General features: G+C 43.2%; 1 protein-coding gene across 1 annotated transcript in view; it reads right to left on the bottom strand.

The window, feature by feature from the left end:
• Positions 1-4,442: 4,442 nt before the first annotated feature.
• Positions 4,443-20,384, bottom strand: part of EHD3 (EH domain containing 3) — a 33,763-nt gene continuing 17,821 nt past the window's right edge. The window contains exons 4-6 of the mRNA XM_071739873.1: positions 10,227-10,639; positions 9,124-9,288; positions 4,443-6,780 (exon numbers count right to left, since the gene is read on the bottom strand). Coding sequence (XP_071595974.1) covers positions 6,253-6,780; positions 9,124-9,288; positions 10,227-10,639 — 1,106 coding nt within the window. The 3' untranslated portion in view covers positions 4,443-6,252. The remainder of the gene's footprint in view (positions 6,781-9,123; positions 9,289-10,226; positions 10,640-20,384) is intronic.

Below are 20,384 nucleotides of genomic sequence, written 5' to 3'. Positions count from 1 at the left end.
CAATGCCTTGCCAGTCACCATTCCTGCAAAGTATTTACTGGAAAAGAAACAAAGCCATCAAAAATCCCACAACCATAAATGTTGCATGGCTGTGCAGACAGCTTTGACTGGTGGTCCATGGACTGACTTGGTAACTATGGGCCTGTATGTTTATGAGGCATCCAGCCACTTCTGTTGCACAGCATTGCTATACTTGATGGTCCAAAACTAATTGCTGGTTACAGCCTCAAGCTGAAGCAGGTTGAAACACTAGGTCCCAATGTATCATCAGCACATGACCCATAGTGGGGATTTTTTAATTAAGGCTCACTGCAAGACCTGAGATTGACATTCACTGCTCACATAACTCTTATTCTGTAAATATTCTGTCTGCTCCTGTGCACACGAGACATCTCTGGGCAGTAAAACTTTATTGACAGATTTGGTCCTTCCATCCTAATCCTGGAGAAACTCTGCTTAGGAGAATTTAATGTAACAGATATCTGTTCCTCAGTTATGGTACAAACTGGAGACATCTGTGCTGTGTGACATGCAATCTTTCAAGATTGTTGGGTGCAGATAATTTCCCCTGGGCTTTATGAATGGGCTAGAGACAGTAAACAGACATGTAGTGAGCAATTTTGATTCTCTTCCACTGTTTTAAAAAAAAAAAAAAAATAAAAAATCCTGTCTGGAAAACTATTGTTTGGAGGTAAGGAAGTGGCCAGAGAGCTTTCCCTGGGAACTGTGGGAACTGTGCTTCCTTCTAACCCCTGTGCTGCCATCACCTTATAAGGATCATCTGTTGTAGTGAAATGAGGCAACCAGGTGGCACTAATTGCCAGGTAGTGGGCATGAGCTTGTGTTAAGCCCACCTGTGCCTGATTAGGGCGGGCCCCTACTGCACATGAGCAGGATTAGGGGGCCAATAAAGCTCACACCTGAGGAAGCCAGAGGGGAGGCCATTTTTGGAGCGGTAGCACCGATTCAGGCTGCTCAGCCCTGAGAGCATCAGACTCAGAGCACTATTTGTGAGTTTCTCCTGGAACATCTGGTTGGACCTTGGAGCACCGTGCCCTAAAAGAGGTTTGTCTTGCTACATTCTGTGATTCTCATCCTGCTGATAAATGCAGAGAGTGATAGACTGAGTGGTGGGTAAAAGCTACTTAAGAGTTTTTAGTTGGCATTTGCTTGCAGTGATCTTGTGAGGTGTAAGGAGAGGAATTCCACATGTACGCTCTTTGTCTGTTCGATGGCATAGGCAAGGAGGACAATATAATCCAAGGCCTATAAATAACTCTGATCTTCATGTCTTCAGAAGACATTACTGGAGCCCTAACTGATGCTTGTTTACGTTACATGTAACTAGCTGGAAAAGAGTCTGTTTTAAGCCCTAGCAACTCATGCAGTGTTTGATCTGCTCCTGAGCAGCAAAGGGATCAGTGGAACAGGCACACCACAGAGAACGTGTGCTGTACTTGCCAAGGATTTCTGTTCCTTTGGGCAGAAAGGAATTGTTTCCAAATGCGTTCATCCTGCTTTACTCACTTTGTCTGTATTGTCCAAAGGAGTTGGAAAGCTATGTGATGGTTGACTTGCCTGCACTATTTAAAAGCATGTTAAATTTACAAACTATGCCTTGTTTTCCCCCACCCTTGCACAGACTGGAAAGAGGAGGGAAAGGCTCATAAGCACAAGGAAGGAAAGGGAAAGACCAGAAAAAACAGACACTGTATTGTGAAAACTCCACAAAAATAACTTGTATGTTATAGTCAAGCTGCCCCCCCTGGAATAACTCAGTGCTGTTCATTGTGTTTGCACTCATCTGTCAGCCTTTAATGAACTTGAGCACTTCTGAGCCTAGGAAATGGTTAAATAGCCTATCATGCCCTTTGATTTGCCAAAACCTAAATATGGAGTCACTTTATTCCTCTTCTCAAAGCTTGTCCCTATAATATGACAAACAATGAGATAATAAGAGATTGCTGGTGCAGGAGCTGTAGCTTGTTGTGAGGTGAATTCTGGAGAAGCTTGTCCCTGGTTCCTGCTGGGCTTGAAGGAACAGTCACTCTATGTAAAGTAATATCATCTTCAAGGAGATCAACTTAAGAGAATAGTTTCTGACCTAAATCTGAATGTCACTGTTGTATGAAGTTTATGTTGGAATCTGTTTGATTAAAAATCCCTCTGAACTCCAGCATGCTGGGTAAATTCCAGCTCATAGAAGAAAATGTCTTTTGCTAAACTACATACCTCCTGTGAAATCTTATTCAGAGAACTTACTGTATCCTTTCTTTCAAATAGTTGTAAAGCACTGTTGATCCAATCTGCCCTTCATGTTCCAGAGTAGAGAGAACTTAATTTTCAGGAAGCTGATATATTAGCCCATATAGCATGTAGGTACATTTTTTTTTTCTCCAAATCCTTCCCAGAGAACAGATCATGTGCAGTTCCTACTCAGAGAAAGTACCCTTTTGTTCTTCTGACAAAATACTACAAACCTTTTCTGTCTTAAGATGGGTGGAGAGGGGAATGAGAGAGAAAGAAAAATGAATGGTATGCTCATGAGGTAAAAACCTCCACCCAGATACATGAACAAATGAATAGGTTCCTCTGTGGGACCTTTTGTTCCTGGGGAAATCTTGCCCATTAATTAAGAACTGCTCTTGGAAAAAGCAAGCATTGTTGGACACAGTAGTTGTCTTCAGGACTATGGCTGTGAACTGGCAAGAACAGAGATAGGGTGGAGGACTGGGTGCACAGACTGGGTTCTGATGGTCTTGGGAAATCATGTCCTTGCCTCAGATGGTATCTGGTATTGCCCAAATAGTTATAATCCTGAAGAAGAAAAAAAAAAAAAGGGATAGAGGTAGTGTACGCAGCTGCTGTCTGTGGGAAGGGGATGTGAGAAATATATGCATCTTTTAATGGCCATACTGGAGAGATGGGATTGAGAACTTCAGGGCTCTTGAGGTTTGGCATAGGTTGTTTTTACTTTTTGTTTTTTTGTTTGTTTGTGGGTTTGGCCTTTTTGTTTTGGTTTTATTTTTTTAATTGCATGAATAGCTCAGCAAGAGTAAAATGCGCCGAATAAACTTACCTGAACATGGAGCACTACTTGTAATCTGCCTCTTTGGAAAAGAAGCTTCTTAAGTTGCTGTCCTGTTCCCTTGGGAACAGGGTTGCTTTATCTCCTGCTTGTTGCTGAACCACTGTGCAATCATATTAAGTAACTGCATGTTAGTCTAAAATGATTGTGTTAGTCTTCCCCCTTCAACACAACTGGCAAAGTCGCAGTGACAGTGCAAGTAGTTTCTGAGAGAATGTTGAAAGAAAACCCCCACACTACGTTGCTGTGGTGTTTTGTGCACTTGACCTGTGGCAACAAAGCTCTTTTCGTCCTGCTGGCATTGCACTTCTGATGGAAACCTGCTCAAACATCCTGGAGAGGCTGGCATGGGGACATAAAAAGCAGGAGCCTCTGCATGAGGCACAGAGCTGAGCCAGGAGCTGTGGAGTGCCCTAACTGTGGTGTGAGGGGGTGGCTGCTGCTGCTAGCCAGCCACACTGAAAATATCTTGCTTGTTCCCTTTTTAACAGTAAGCAAGCCTTTTTTTTGTTTGTTTGTTTGGTTTTTTTTTTTTTTTTTTTTTATTTGAGATGGCTAAAGCACAACTGCAGCCAATGTAGTGAAAAGTCATCTATGACATGTGCTTTAACAAGATTAGTGGTTTGGTTTAACTAGGAAACACCAGCAATCAAGTGTAAAAGACTTAGTACCCTGAAAGCCATTTGACCTCTAGTACAGTGAATTTTTGGCTTATCTGAACACCATGCTGTTGTATACCAGAAAAAGAATAGTAGACTTCACCTTCTCTCAGAACCAGAAAACTTCTGATTTTTAAGAAAGTGTTACATTTCAGCACAATATGATTGGCAGAAGCAAAAGCTATATAAGTAGCCATCAGAAAATCGGGACCACATCTATGTGACTTCAGCCATAAGTCAGGTGGATGCAGATTCCATAAAGACCTCAACACCACTAGCAGGAGTACACACTGTAATGACAGACTGAGGGTTGCCAGTAGTTGAACTGGACTGGCATACGGTCTGCTGACTTTTCTCTAAAAGTGTATTTATTGCTTCTTCATCTCATCCAGGAAGGATTCTCATCCTGTACATATGCTAAATGGAAACTGATAGCTATTACAGCTCATGACTTCTTTCTGAGTGCATCTCCAGCACTAGCCTAACTAACCATGCTCTCATGGTCTTATGCAGTGCATCTCACTCCCCTAGCCTGGGGCACTGTAATGAACATGTAAATAAAGGACTATGAAGACAGAGGTAAAATTGGCACCAGCAAGATTTAAGACTGAGGTTTTTTGCGTACTTTCAGATCTTGGTAATTTTGTAGCACTCTCGTTTGTGACTGGAAGAAGGAAACTCTTTCAACATATTCCTTTTCCTAATGAAGTATTTATTTGGTTGTTACATCTCCCCTATATTGAACATCGTAGGTACAACTCCATTTGCTTCATCAAGTATTAAAGTTGTGATTAGACTGCCAAAAGAGAAAGATGTTGCAGATGTTAATCAGTCATTCAGCAGTGCACTTTTGAGTCCAGCAGAGCTAAGTTGTGCATGTGCATTTGGCAATGTGCTAAGGATGATTTATTCCTTCTGTTTCATGTAGAAATGAGCTTTTTCCTTTTCAGCAGCATTTCATTTTGCTAAGAAATAGACAGATTTGGCCTTTCTTTTTTAATAATGTTTTAGGACCAGGGTACAAAAGAGGTTAATGAATTACTTTTAAGACAAGAGATAAATGTACTGCAATAAGCACATCCTACATACACAGAATATATTTCTCTATATAATATGAACACAGATATAAAATAAGTTATATGTCTTTGTTTTTCATCACAGTAGGAGTTCAGCTTATATAAAGTGACAATAGGAACTGGAACCACACATTGCTCCAAAGAGACAACAGAAACCAGAAGAGCCTCTGTGTGTGTGTGTGTGTGTGTGTGTGTGTGTGTGTGTGTGTGTGTGTGTGTGTGTGTGCATGCTTGGGAAACAAAGTAGGAAATAAAGGGATTTCTGCCAACATAAGGTCTTGAAAACAGAAGTCTCATAGAGCATGAAAGAGGTGGGGAAGTTCTCTTGGCTCAGGGTAGAGGTTCTGGAGGGGATCAGTGTGGGTGAAGGATGCCAACACCTCAGCTATATTTGTGGGGACACAGGCCATAGAGCAAGCTCTGACCACTGCCCCACTGTGTTATCTGCTCTTATGATGGATCATCTACCTGACAGTCTGGGTTTTTAATCTTTACAGTAAGAATGGGACTTAGTAGCTTTTGCTGTGTATGGAGACAGTAAACATATCACTTAATGATAAAAACCACCATTGCTCAAAGAAAAAACAGTATCCACTGGTTTTGAAACCTTCAGTGAGCCTAGGAGTTGTGTTCCTCCCTTATAACCCACCTGATTTCTGCCTCTAGTTCCCCCTCTTTCTGTTACCCTTGGGAGGGTGGTTCTCTTGGCCATGCCTGCAGAACAAATCTCCTGGGAGACTGAATGGGAGGTAGAGGTGACTGGGAATTCTTAGTGCCTGTCCCACAGTGAACAATGAGGAACTCCAGCTGTCCAGTTCAGAGCTGTTTCAGATTTTATTTTATTTTTTTCTTTAAGGACAGGGAAATGCTTGTGAATTTGCATCTAACAGAGAATGAAGGTTCCTAAAATTCTTATCTCTGGAATTTAATATCTAGTATTTAAGTGTGGGCTTATGTTAATTAGGAAGTGCTCTTTAGTTTGGCCAATAGCTTGGAGACCTTGTGGTTTCCTCTTCACCACAAGGATCTTAGTTTCCTGAAGTTTGAGACCCATTTAACAGCAAGTGTAGCTAAAGCTCAGGAGTGACAGTTTAACAAATTTCTCTTAGTGCCTACTCCTCTCTCAAAAAAACAATGCAGCCCACTCCTGTTTTTCTTCTACTCCTGCTTATCAGATTTTTCTAGTCTCAACATCCTGTCTTTACCTTCATATTTACAGACGACACATTAGAAGTATGCACATTACACTGGAAAAGTTAATTGCATATTATCATGAAGAATTGGACTCTTGTTCTGCTTTAGGTTATTTTCTTCCTACAGCAAAATAGGTATAAATCCAAACGTGATCTCACATCTAAAGGTATAACTTAAGTACACATGTTTTTCTAACTCTTTTTTCCCCACTTCCCTCTCCCCTGTAACCTTCCTTTTACTCTGTTATTTTCCTTTTGGACGGAGGGAGGAGATGGGAAGGGAGCTCATTTGGCAACTCATGACCCTCCAACTTGACTTTAATGAGATGATTCGCCAAGGCAAACTCCTCATCATCCAGCATGCCATCTCTGTCAATGTCAGCCAGTTTCCATATCTTGCCCAGCACAGTGTTGGGCAGCTTAGACCTTACCATCTCCTTCTTTGCATTGGCACCAGTTATTTTACCGTCAACGGGAGAAAGTGTGTAGAAGATCTCATCATACATGGGCTTGTCCCTGGCCACCACCCACTCAGCATCATCGATCCCTTCACCAGCACCTTCGCCATAGCCATGGCCAAATGGACCATGCAAGGTACCCTCAAAGGCTCCTCCCTTCACCATCTGGCTTGGCCGCTGCGACTCCTCCTGGCGTACGAGCACCATGAGCTGGGCGATGTCATTGGCCAGCATGTCTTCCACTGTCTCCAGCAGCTTGTTCTTCAGAGGCTGGAACTTGCTAAAATCTTGGGCTTGCAACTGGTCCTTAAAGTGGGACAACAAAACGAGAGTAAGCAACATGGCCACGCACAGTGCAGCAACAGTGTAGGGTGGGATGCCTGTCTGCTGTTTGGCTAAAAAACCTGTTATTGAAGAGGAGTGAGGATCTTGGCATTTCCTGCTCTGATAGCCCTGCTCCTCACCATATGATGGGGTCTCCCTGACTGGCCTCACTCAAATGTTCTCTAAGCCCTACAGAAATAATCTTCTCGGCTGGCAAAGTGAGATGACATAAGACAGAGAGCAAAAGTGTATTACTCAAAGGCCCAGATGATGATATATGCAAATAAGACTCCTCCTTTCCAAGCCACATAGCAGCAATCTCCTTGAAGAACAAACTGTTCAAGGCAAACTGGTTGTGCAGCTTTTGCTACATTGTCCAGCCAGTACTCTGCATTTCCCCCCTCTAGCTCTGGGAAGGAGATGCCATGCTGGCAAAAGACTGCTTTGCTTACCATAATGCACTACACTTTTCAAAGTCTGTCATCAAGACAGTTGTATGTCCATAAAGAGGTGAGCATCTACAAATAACTCTCTTCCAAAACCTGCAAAATTACCTGCAGCTTTATTCTTCACCCTCTACTCATTAAATCCACACTATTAGCTCTTGAGCTGGCATAATTATTTTTGAGCAGTTAAAGACATTTTAACAAGCAGCGTATTGGCTCTTCTGTTGGATACACTCCAAAGATCTAATTCTCAAGGACTTACGGAAAATAAAATAAAAAAAAAAAAAGAGCAGATGCTGTGTTTTCACAGAATTGTCACAGTTAGAAAAGATCTTTAAGATCAGAGTCCAGCTGTCAAGCCAGAAAAAAACTTGCCCAGCAGAGCATGTCCTGAAGTGCCACATCTACACATTTTTTTGAATAACAGGGATGGTGACTGTATCACCTCCATGGGCAGCTCATTCCAGTGCCTGACTATTATTTCAGTAAAGAAATTCTTCCTAACATCTAGTCCAGATCTCTCCTGGCATAACTTCAGGACATTTCCCCTAGTCCTATTGCTATTCACTTGAGAGAAGAGGCCAGCACCTCTTCTCCCTACAACCTCCTTTCACATAGTTGTAGAGAGTGATGAGGTCTCCCCTCATCCTCCTCCAAACTTCACAATCCCAGTTCCCTCAGCCTCTACTCACAGGACTTGTATTCTAGGCTCCTCACCAGGTCCACTGCCCTTTTTTGGACACGCTCCAGCAACTCAATGTCCTTCTTGTAGTGAGGGGCTCAGAACTGAACACAGTACTGGAGGTGCAGCCTCATCAGTGCTGAGTACAGGGACACAGCCACTTCCTTACTCCTGCTGGCTAAGCTATTTCTGATGCAGGCAAGGATGATGTTGGCCTTCTTGGCAACCTGGGCACACTGCTGGCTCATATTCAGCTGGGTGTCAACAAGCACCCCCAGGTCATTTTCCTCTGGGCAGCTTTCCAGCCACTTTTCCCCAAGCCTGTAGCATTGCCTGGGTTTGTTGTGACCGAAATGCAGGACCCAACGCTTGGCCTTGATGAACCTCATACTTTGGCCCATCAATCCAGCCTGTACAGGTCCCTCTGCAGAACCTTCCTACTCTTGAGCAGATCATCTCTCTTGCCCAAGTTGGTGATGTTTGCAAACTTGCTGAGGAAGCACTTGGGAGCTTTCCATATGGAGCTAATATAGCTAATATTGACTTCAACAGCTAGCAACTCAAAGCAGGTTTCTGCTTGGACTGAAGCCACACAGCAATGTAGTAGTGTCCAGCATTGTTTGAATATACAATACAAGGCTCTGATCCAAGGTCCTCTGAAGACTTTTGACTTATGTGAACACTGGATCAGCTCTGCAGAACAGAAAACCTGCTTCTCTGCTTAAAATAGAAAAGGGGCTTTAAGTTTTCACAGCCTCCTTTCTCTCCTTCTAGAAACAGAGTGAAGTAGAAGAAAAAAAAAAAAAAGAAACTTTGTTGAGGAGAGGGGCAAATACATGCTTTTCAGGATATAGAATTCCTTTTAATATACATTTAGCAATATTTTTAGTCCTGAAAAATCTGAAAATGGAATCTGGAATTAAAAATGAAGAACAGTAAAAGGAATAATTTGCTGTAAAGTGCTATTCAGGCAAAGATCTGCGAGATGAAGGCAGCTGTAGCTTCACATGACCTCTGTGTGCAAGAAGTGTTCATGCTCAAATATAGCTTGCATGCATTTCAAGGCCCATTACAACAAGCAACTTTCCCACAAGCAACAACAATCGATATCTGTGTGGCTTCTGCCATATTCCCTGCAGTTACTCTAATACTTTTTCCTTGGATGTTTCATGCTCTGGCCAAGATGCCACTGCTTACCTGCATCTTTTTCAGATTAGGGAAGTCTCCTGATGAGATCTGATGCTCCCGTTCAATCCGAGCATAAATCTCTCCCAAGTTGTTAACAAGCTCTTTCTTTTTATTGTCTTTACCAAACACTGAGGGCATTTCCTTCTTTAGGGAACTGATGATGTAGGCATGGACCTGAAGGACATTAAATGATATGGAATGAAGAAGGCACATGTTAAAGAATACATCATAAAATTCTTCCTAGGAGAGAACATCTGTGCCTAGCACTCAGCCCCATCTTTCACTGTGAAGAGCAGCTCAGCTCCTCAGCTGCCTGCACCTGTGTGCTCTGGCTGTGCTGACACAAGATGAAGACAGTGGATGAGTCCTGGGCATACAGATTGTAACTTTCATTCACACTTCCAAGAGTGAGTGGTGAGTTGTTTTTTCCTTTCACTGAGCATGGCCTTCCCAGGGAATTGTCCCTTTCCAGCCCTGACTAAACATACTGGGTTTTGAACTCTCTAGACTTTAATTTTTTAGTACAAACACCACTGTTGCTTTTTTTTTTTTTTTTCTGTGTGGACTATTTTCTCTTAAAAATGAAGACCTTGCATGGAAAGCTTTTTAGGCATCTTTTTGATGTCTTTTCTCAATTAATTCAGCATTCTTCATGTATTCTGCATGGCTTTGTTCAGCCTTGTTTGTCATTCTTGTGAGTCTCCACCTCCTCTGCATGCATCTAAGCAGGTATCTCTCTTGACTAAGAAAGTTTAAGGCAAGAGACCTAGAGCTTACCAATTCCCTTGGTGTGCAATTCTCACATACTGAATCGGTCCTAATTCTCAAGTTGCTGCCACAGAGCACCTGCTTTCTAGATTGTTCAAGTGCTACCTGCTTTATTTGTGGCTATCTTCCTCGCTCTGGACTGTCATGATTGACACAGCGAGCAGAGGAGGTGCTTTCTTCTTTGAGGTGCATAGGACTGATATGCTGGGCCTGAATGAGATGAGATGGAAGAAGAGTAGGATCCACCAGCTCTGCAACCAGACTGGCCAAAAGCACTTCCCCATAGCCTGCATACTGCAAACAGCCCAAACTGAATGCTTGGGTTCTTCTACACCAACACCCACCTTGGCCAGCCGTGCTCGCTTGATGAGATCATTCAGCTTCCTCAGGGCTGCATTGCGGGGCAGGCTCTGGATATCCCTGAACAGGTCCTGCTCCTCTGCCTCAAACAACTTGCGGTTGTCTGGGATGAGCAATGGATGGGACCAGAAGGAGCCATTGTAGACCCTGATGACCTCGGGAGTGTTGACGATCTTTCCCAGGGACCACATGAGGGCACCGTACACCCGCATCAGCTGTTGAGTCTCTATCTGATCAGCCTTGTTGAGAACAACTCTCATCTTGTCCTCGTGGTTCTTCAGGGCCTTAATAACCTCAGAGAATTCATCAGAGATGTCCAGCTTGTGTGCATCGAAAAGGAGAATGATGCGGTCAACCCGCTCCGCAAACCATTCCAGTACAGCAGCAAAGTCATAACCTGCAAGGAGTGGAGGAAAAAGCAGAGGAACACTTGCATGGGTGTAAAGAAGACTGCTTGCTGTACTTGAACTATGACATCTGAGGATAAGTTTGCAAAGAGAAAGGTTCTCCAGTTGATCAGGTAGCTTGATAAAGGAAGCCTGAAACATCATTCCTTGTCTCAAAGCACTGTCCTCACTGAAACACCCAAGACATGTCCAGTTACAGAGAGCTCTCATCTTCTCCACATTAAGAGATCACCAGAAAAAGTCCTGAATTTGTGCTACGTATGCTTCATTCAAATGTGTATCATGGGAAAGTTGCTATATTCAAACAGCAACTGCAGAAGACTTGCATGTGGCAACACGAGAGGTCTAGGTTTTGAATGACTGGCCATCAGCGTAGCCTACAAAGGCTGTGGAGAGCTGGATAATTGAAGTACTTGCAACCAGGCTGATTTGAAATGCATTCTCTGCTGCTTAATATCTCTCAGGTCTTGTCTACTTGTGTGAAGTTAACTTTATCCCACCTAATTCAAAACCAAGGATGCAAATAACCTGCCTTACCTGAGTAACCATCCTGTCATACCTGCTGCATGTGCACAAAGCAAAAATGATTTGTGTTTTCCTTGCTAAGTACTTTATGCTTAGACTACAGCATTGCTGTGAACAGGAGAGGTTGACTCAAGCTACAGACAATTGGTTCAAATTTCACATGCCTCACAACTAAGGATAGTGGATGCACAGTGTTAGACTTGGGTCTATCCCTAGTCAATATGTGGCATGATAAATGGTGTATGTGGAGTTGTTTTTAAAACAGCAAGGACAGCAACAAAATGACCTCCTTTCCTAGCTCTGTGTTGGTTTTTCACCTTCTTTGAATCCTCACTGAGAGAACAGTGCTCTGCCTCTGCTCTGTCAGGCTCTCCTATGCTGTGGGTTATCTATGTTGCCAGAGAGCTGTACTCTATTAAGAGAGATCAGGACACATCATATACTGTTTGCATTAAAACACTTTAACATGGTATTTTCATCTTGGCTTTCATGAATAAATGTATGAGAATGAGTTCAGTGATGGGGTTTTGGGTTTTTTGCCCCATTTTTTCCCCCTTTTCTTTCTGTCCTCTCTAAAACCTAGAGGGCAACAAGTGCATCATAGTGTTTAGATTGGAACTACAGATGGAAAGACTGGTGAGCTCTAATCTTGATTTTTGCCCCTGGCCTTGTCCTCCTTGTGACTAAGCAAAATGGTGTGAAATCCTGTCTCTCGCATCAGGAGTAAAGCCTATGTGAACTTTCTCTTCAGCTGGATAAATTGGTATTAACTACCACTGAGAACTTTTATGCAGCTGCGAAGTATTACAGGGCAGTGTTTTGCTTTGGTCAATTACAGTTTGCTCCTTAGAAGAAAAATGGGAGTGCTTTGATGTGGGTGGCTTGTCCTGCTCTTTTCAGTGGGATCTATAGAAACTATACGGATGTTTGTCCCACCGATGGTTTTCTGCTTACTCAGGACACTGGTGCTGCCTCTAGCAGCAGCAGGTGATGTTTTGACAGGTATATCTCAAGCTGAGAATTTCAGAAAATTAAGAGGGTATCTGCTCTGTGAGCCACTCTTTCCTCCCCATGATCAAAAAATCTTACTCAACAAGAAAAGGGAATTAACATTTGCTCAGATGCTCTGTATGTTCCCAGCAGCTACAGTGTGTCTTCAATGTCCCTGTGGACTTCATTAAATGTCTACATTGATTAGTGGACTTGCTTTCCCAGCTTTTATTTGGAAATAATCTCCTGACAGCTGTTCTGTGAATCTCCATTAAAGAGAAAACAACACACTTGGTGATGTTTCAGAGCAGCCACAATGGCATGGATTCAGGTGCATCCCATGCTGGGAAAGGAAGCCCAACTCATGTTCCTCTTGTATGTCCTGCTTGATTTGGTGCTTAAGGAAATGTGTGAGACCTCCCCTGCCGGTGCCCAGCTAAGGAAGAATTCTCTCTCTTTGTGTGCAACTCAGTACAGCTTATCACACATGCACCCTCCTGTATGAAAGTACTTGGCAGGAAATTCAAGATGTATGTGTATGTATTTTGTTCTTAGGTGACAGAATCCTTAGAGGAGAAAAGGAACTACTATGTTGCTTAACACATAGCATGATGTGTGGAAAGGGCAGGCAGGACAGACCCCTGTGCATATCTACTTGGAGTCACTGACCATGATGGTGTTTTCTCACACATTAAGGTGCCTACAGAATTGCCACATGGGAGATTCATAGGGTGGATTTTTTAGTTTTGCTTTTAGCATATAGAAGAGTAGATTGCTACTGAGGCATTTGGATAGCAGTGTGATGTTGTAAAACACTAAGGACAAGCTATTAATAAATATGTCTAAAAATAAGGTCTTAAATTTGTGTTTTAATGTTTAATTCAGAGTTTTTTCCTCTTCAGATGGCTTCCCAGCAGGAAAAAGAACTTGAGATATTTTGACCAGAGTTGCAACTGCTCAGCATCTGCAAATACACCTTGTTCTGTAACTAAATCTAAGCATTACAGCCTCACTTCAATTCCCTTCCTGCCCTGTTTCTATTTCACAGATGCACAGAGCCTGACTCTACTTTCCTCTGGGAGTTCACTACAATGTGAGCTTACATTCAAATTAGCTACAATTTGAGCTACAGTCAAATTAGGAGTTTTTAAAATGTCCACTTGCTCATTCCACTGCAAATGCAGTCTCTTTACACCCCCTCTTAATGTCGTAGAGTGCTGCTATGACCTCTCTCAAAGGTATCCAGTTACAATCTCTGATTTGGCAGCATTTCAGTGATGGGCAAAGTTATCCACATAAAGCATTGTTTTATTATGAAGTTACAGGGTATTTGGGAAGCCATCTGCTTGCCAAAGCTGCATAAACACAAAGCCATTACTACAGGAACATTTAAATAGAAATGTCTGGGAGAATATTATGATCAGTAATTCCTGTCTGTTTGTGTCTGTCTGTTTGTCTGTGTGCTGTTGAAAATTTATGTTGCACATTTAAATATTCTCTAATATCACAGATGCAGCTTCTTTCACAACCTTCAGATAAGCTGAACACGAGTAGAAAATTAATTCAAATATACACTACTAGGAGGACAAGATGAATATGATAATAACTTTTCTATCAGTTGTTTTTCCATGAAACAGATAATCTTCTGCCACCATGCAAAGGACTCAACAGTAGATTGCTACTCTGTTAAGGACTGTCAGTGGATTCTGCCTTGAGAAAAGAAGTGATATTCTTGCAGATACCCTGCCACCCAGAATGGCTTAATGAATACTTGGCCGTGGACCACTGGAACACCTGGCAGCAGGTATTGCACTCAGATCTTGCAGAATTATGCAATTACCTTTCTGTCAAGTCAAGCTAGGCATGATGCAGTCTTTATGCTGACTATGTGAAGATGGATGATAACCTGATCCATCATAAAATCTGTCTGTAACATTTTAAAGCTAATTTAAACCAGCAACAAGACTGAATGTACTGGTTCAGCCTTTGTCACCATGTAGCTACACTGGCTGTTTTTTGCTTGATTGGGTTTTTTTCTGGTCGTAAGCTCACTACTGGATTTCTTGTTTTGTGGAACTGTGGCCACGGTCCCTGTGATGGTGGGGTTCAGGTGGGATGAAAGGGGCACAGTTAGATCAAGAAACACTGAAAAAAACCAAAGCTGCTGCTTTGCACTAGGTATCTTATAATTTGCTGTTTTAAACAGTGCTCCACTTTCAGGAGTTTACCTCTTTCTTGCTGGATCCTAGTCATTAGGAGCTGCCTTCCAGCCCTTTAAAAGCTGCTATTATCCTGAGACAAAAAATTCACTAGATCATGGCCATATGGCTGTCCCTATTTGTCAACTGATAAAATGACTCCCTGTGTCTGAGGACAGAAGCATAAAATGGGATAGCTGGTGCAGTGAACACTGATTACCTTGAGAGGGAGAAGCTCTTGGAGATAAAATAAGCACCTATTCCAGGGAGCTACTAACTTGATTTGAATTTTTAAATTGAATAAGAGGGCTTGGGGGCTTGGTTTAACTGGTCATAGTGATGCCTTCCTGAAAGCCTTTCAAAGACCAGGGAAGAAGACTATGTTATGGCAAAACAAGCAGGAAGCCCAGATGGGAGAGGGAGAATGTGCCAGCAAGGGCAGGTGTTCCCCAAGTCTGACAGATAGCTGTAAGCAAAGGAGAATGAAGGTGACATGATGGTCAGAGGAAGAAATGGGGGTAGAAAAGGAGGGGAAGTGACATGTGCCTTTGAGGACACATGAAGTGATAAAGAAGCATGGTCAAGGCTGTTGTGAGAACCAGGGAGGGATGGCACAGCCGAGATAAGAGCTTGGGAAGACTATGAGAGATGAAATGGCTGGAACTGGGTGGAAGAACAGTGATCTGGGCAAATTTCTCTCAAGGTGAAGAGCTGGTGGTGCCAGCAAGGAAACAACAGAAGAGAAGATGAAAAGCAAGGGATGGATATTGGATACACATCACTGTAGATCATCCTAAACCACCTTTGTAAAAAGCTGCCATACTACTCCCTGGAAGTGTCTGCCTTCTAAAGGGATATAAAGACATTCCTGTAATGTATATCTGTGGGTGTGTTGGGAAACAGACAGAAGTGCTTCGGGATGAAAAGATTTCTATGAATGTTACATGTCATAATTTCTAAAGCAGGTCTCAGCTTGCTAATCACTTCTGCCTTTGCCTGTACTTAAAAGAAATAATCTGTCCTGGAGCTGTAAGGCTCAGCAATAAGAGGTGCATCTTCCAGCCAATGCTCTGCACTTCCGCGTTGGTACCACAGACCTAATGGAAACACTTCATAAATTTTGGAGAAAAAAGGTTTCCAAAGCAAAGGCAACAGGACTCAATAAAGCACAGCAAACCTCCCTATGTTGTCAGCTATGAAAGATGGGCTGGTGTCAGTTTTCTAATGCTAACATTTATATTAACCAGCACCCAGAGTGATAGAATGTGGCCTTTTGTATTTGTGATGTTTATTTACAAAGATTTCTAGTTTTGGAAGAGACTGAGAGCCTGCCAGGGCTTTTGCTTTATGTCAGTGGACACTGAGTGAAACCCCACTAGACATTCAAGTTGGGTAGAGTAAAACTTAGGATTGCCTAGAGCAAAGTTTCCTTACAACAGCTTATTTAGCTTCTATGTGCACACAACAGAACTTGTCCTCTTTGCCCTATACACATTTATATCTTTGTTCTTTGTGACAGATGGATGGAGTGTTTCCTGGTACTCGGGGCAATTCTCAAAACAGTTCCTAGCCAGATTTGGAGACCTCAGAAGGCAGCTGAATAGAGTCCAAGTTTTCCAGAGAGGTCAGAGAAGAGTAGTGCTGATACACAGCTGGAATTCCAAGGAAGGTTTTTCTTATTACAGTTTCCAAACACAGACTGAATTGTCCTAGCACATATAATTTAAATCTGGAGGAAAACATGTTTGAAAACTGGCCTGAAATGGCCATCAGTAACTGATAGCTGGTATCAGTGACCAGGAAACACAGTCCTTACCCACTGTATTCAGGATGCTGAAAGACTACATCATAAGCATAAATAATGCAAAGTTATGAGATACCAATGGGCACAACTAACCTTCCTTACTGAAACAGATACATAGGATATTTCTGGAGTGCACAGTGGACAATAAAATTACCAATATGAACAGCTGACATAAAAATCAGATTTCTTAAGATCAGCTGTTCAAAATCAGACAAAAAACAAGTACTTGCTGTATATGAACAGGAGTGAAAACAAAAAAACCCAAAACACAGCCCTTCCTATCTGTGCAACTATTTAATTTCAGTTATTTTGCACAATTTTCTTCTCTTCCAGTTCTGTAAATCCAAAACAACAGTATTTGCAACCCTAATCACAAGGACAGCACCTACTCCCTCTTCTCACCCTGAACAATATCTGGTCTTCCCAAAACCCAAATAAAACTCCTAGGTTTTGTATGCATCCTGCTTTCAGGTCAGAAGAGTTAGGCCTGCAGCTGCACATATTTGTATTCCTTTTTAAAGGACTAGAACTCTATATACAGATTTTATTCTCATTTTTATGTTGCTCTTAGAGGAAGTGCAGAACTGTATGACTGTAGGAATGGAGCCTTTTAACAGAACAGTATGTGCTTGTGAGACTGATAAACAATCAGGCAAGTTGGCAGAGCAGCTACTGACTGCCATAAGGGAGGTGAACTGGGAAGTCAAAACTGACCAGTGCACTTTCATCCTCCCAGGAAGAGTGAAATATAAAACATAAGCAAACATCACCACTAGGGAGTATTATAGAAAATATTTGAAATGCCTCCCTTTTGGAGGCTTTCAGGGTGGATGCTTTCAGTTGTGCATCACGTTGTTGCTAGCACACAAGACAAAGCTCTTTGGAAAAAATATTTTCTAGTTGCCATTGCACCCTAAATAACGTTGCATGAAGTAGAAGAACATTAATTCCCTTGGTGTTTGCCTCTCCCTCTCAAGCATGGATATTTGAGACATAATCTGAGAGCTCTGCAATGCCTAGGGTTGTTGTCTGTTAGTGGTTTTTTTCCCTGTCAGGCTGGTGAGTAACTAGATATGCCTGATGATGAAGCTGCTGTGGGGAACTCTGCCTTCCCAGGGGAGACAGGAAGGCAGGTTAGTGGTTTCCTTGGCCATGGAAACTCTGGGCTGCACTTCAGCCATCAGAATGGAACTGGGTGGAAGGTTGGAAAAAGACTGGAATAGTGAACTCTAGAAAAAAAAAAAATGTCCTTACCCTCCTGACTAGGACCTTGTGCTGCCACTAATGAAAGAAAGGGAGGTGGTGACAAATAAAGGGTAAAGATGAAGTAAGTGTTCAGAGTATATTCAGGACTCACTGTTGAGGGATGCCAGTGCATCACAGAACTTGGCAGATGTGCTCGTGCTTCCCTCAGGACATGTGTGTAGGTTGAGACTAATGGTTGCTGGTTGTGAAAGGCTCAGCCCCCAGGGGATGGCACTGCTATGAATTGCATGAGTTGCTGTTTTCAGATGGCTGTTAGCATGATAGAGTACTCAAGATGATGAATTATGAGTAAGTCCTAACTCCTGCCCTGTACTGCATTACCTGACCTGCAGTCATCTCCTTTGTCCTCATTTATTTCAGTACAGTCACATATAGATATACTGTACAGTACATTTCATCTTCCATCCCAGCAGGATAGCCTGCTGTCATTATGTGACACAAGAATAATGTTTTGCAAATGGATAGCATCCATATTATTATAAAATTGTCCAAGCAGCCAAAACTGTGCTGCTATTGTACAAATACCTCTTCTACAGGCATCTCTGCAGCCCACTGTTGCATCATGCTCAGCTGGAAACAGACATCACGGACACCACAGAAAGTTAGGGGTTGGAAGGGACCTCAAAAGAGCACTGAATCCAATCCCTCCCTGCCAGAGCAGGGTCACCAGCAGAAGATCATGTAGGAACACATCCAGGTGGGCTCTGAATGTCTCCAGAGAAGGAGACTCCACAACCTCCCTGAGCATCCTCATCCTCCCAGCTCCCTCAGCCTTTCCTCGTAAAGGAGATGTTCCACTCCCTCAGTCATCTAGGAGGCTCTGTGCTGGACTCTTTCAAGAGAAGTTTCCTGTCCTTGAACTGAGGGGCCCAGAACTGGACACAATTTTCCAAATGTGGGCCCCACCGGGGCTGAGTAGAGAGGGAGGAGAACCTCTCTTGACCTACTATTCACACCCCTTCTAATGTACCCCAGAATGCCATTTGACTTCCTGACCACAAGGGCACACTGCTGCTTCCTGGTCATGCTCCTGTCCACCAGCACCCCCAGGCCCCTTCCCCCTTCACTGCTCTCCAAGAACTCAGTCCCCAAGCTGTACTGGTACTAGAGGTTGTTCCTACCTAGATGTAAAATTCTGCACTTGCCCTTGTTGTAATTCATTAAATTTCTCACTGCCCAACTCTCTAGCCTGTCCAGGTCCCTCTGAATGGCAGCACAGCCTTCTGGGGTGTCAGCCACTCCACACAGTTTTGTGTCATCAGCAAACTTGCTGAGAAGACACTCTGTCCCATCATCGAGGTCATTGACAAAGATGTTGAACAGGACTGGACCCAGCACTGATCCTTGGGGGACTCCATTAGTCACAGGTCTCCAGCTGGACTCTGCACCATTGATCACCACTCTTTGGGCTCTATTGTGTAGCCAGTTCTTATTCCATCTCACTGCAGATTCTTCTGTCCTGCATTTTGTGAGTTTGCTTATGAGGATGTTTTGGAGATTGTATCAAAAGCCTCGCTAAGGTCAAGGTAGACTACATCCACTGGTCTCCCTGCATCTGCCCATTCAGTCACAACATCACAGAAGGCTATCAGATTAGTCAAGCATGATTTCCCCTTGGTAAATCCATGCTGACTACTCCTGATAACCTTCTTCTCTTCCATGTGCTTAGAGATGACCTCCAGAACAAGCTGCTCCATCATTTTTCCAGGGATGGAGGTGAGGCTGACTGGTCTGTAATAGCCTGGATCTTCCTTCCTGCCCTTTTTGAAGACTGGAGTGACATTGGCTTTCTTCCAGTCCTCAGTCACCTCTCCTGTTTCCCATGAGCTCTTGAAAATGATGGAGAGTGGTAGAGTGATAATATCAGGCAGCTCTGTCAGAACTCTTGGGCCCATGGACATTCAATTTGCATAACTGATCTCTAACCCAGTCTTCATTGACCAGTGGAGAGTCTTCCTTCCTCCAGGCTTTTTCTCTTGTATCCAGGGTTGTAACAATAAAAGAAGGGAGAATAGAGAAAGGGATAAGGTAATACGATAACTTTTTACATGTGGACACAGATCCACGCCCCAGTACCAGATGAAAAGATGAAAGGCTGTTCTCCAGGCAAGGATAGTACAGAAGTGGTGAAGAGCATGATGCTTTGGGTCATGACATCCTGGGAACACTTCTCACCATGCCTGTACACGTACAACCTGCATAACCTATGGGGTGCTACCACATGTGTGACACCATGGGTGCCCCACCATGGAGAAGTTCATAAGTCACAGGAGCTCAGCAGGACAAATCACTGCAGGCAGCTCCCTGGTTACACCCTTTACCAGAACCAGACAGCAGCAGCAGTGGTCTGTGATGGTGATCTCATTGCATGGTGAGAGGATGTGGACTTCATCTATGACAGACTGCCTCACCCTCAACTACTTGACAGGCCTAAACTTGCATGTCAGCTACTGGGAAACTTCATGGACAGCTCTGTGGGAAGAAGGTGGCTCTTATGGTCATGTAGTGGTAAAAGAGAGCTGTAAAAGAGGCAGCACAGAGCTCTGCTTCCCAGGATTATACAGAATTCCCTGGAGCTTGCGACCTTGCAAAGACCTGCTGGTGGGAATGCTGTTAGCACTGCACTGGTGTGTTGGAGCTTATCCATGCAGCCTGTCTATGAGGAAAGGGGTAAGTGTTATCTGTCAGGTTAGTCTTTCCAACAGCAACAAGGCAGTGAAATTAATTCAAAGTTGAACGCAGACAAATTAAAAGCTTCGGAACCTGGTCTTTGTCCCTGAATCATGCCTTCAAACCCAGTTTTCCTTCCTTCAGCTCCTTGAAACATGGATGCAATCAGAGGAACAGCTGTTGCCTTGAAATTCACGGGCATAAGGTGGCCCTTGAGGATTGCTAAACTTTGATACCATGGTATTCTGCTAAGCTGTCACTGTATAGGTTAGCTAATGCTCT

This window comes from Heliangelus exortis, chromosome 3, assembly GCF_036169615.1.
Source record: "Heliangelus exortis chromosome 3, bHelExo1.hap1, whole genome shotgun sequence".
NCBI classification, from domain to species: Eukaryota; Metazoa; Chordata; class Aves; order Apodiformes; family Trochilidae; genus Heliangelus; species Heliangelus exortis.
The sequence above is the reverse complement of the archived record's forward strand: the minus strand, read 5'-3'. Positions and strand labels throughout refer to the sequence as shown.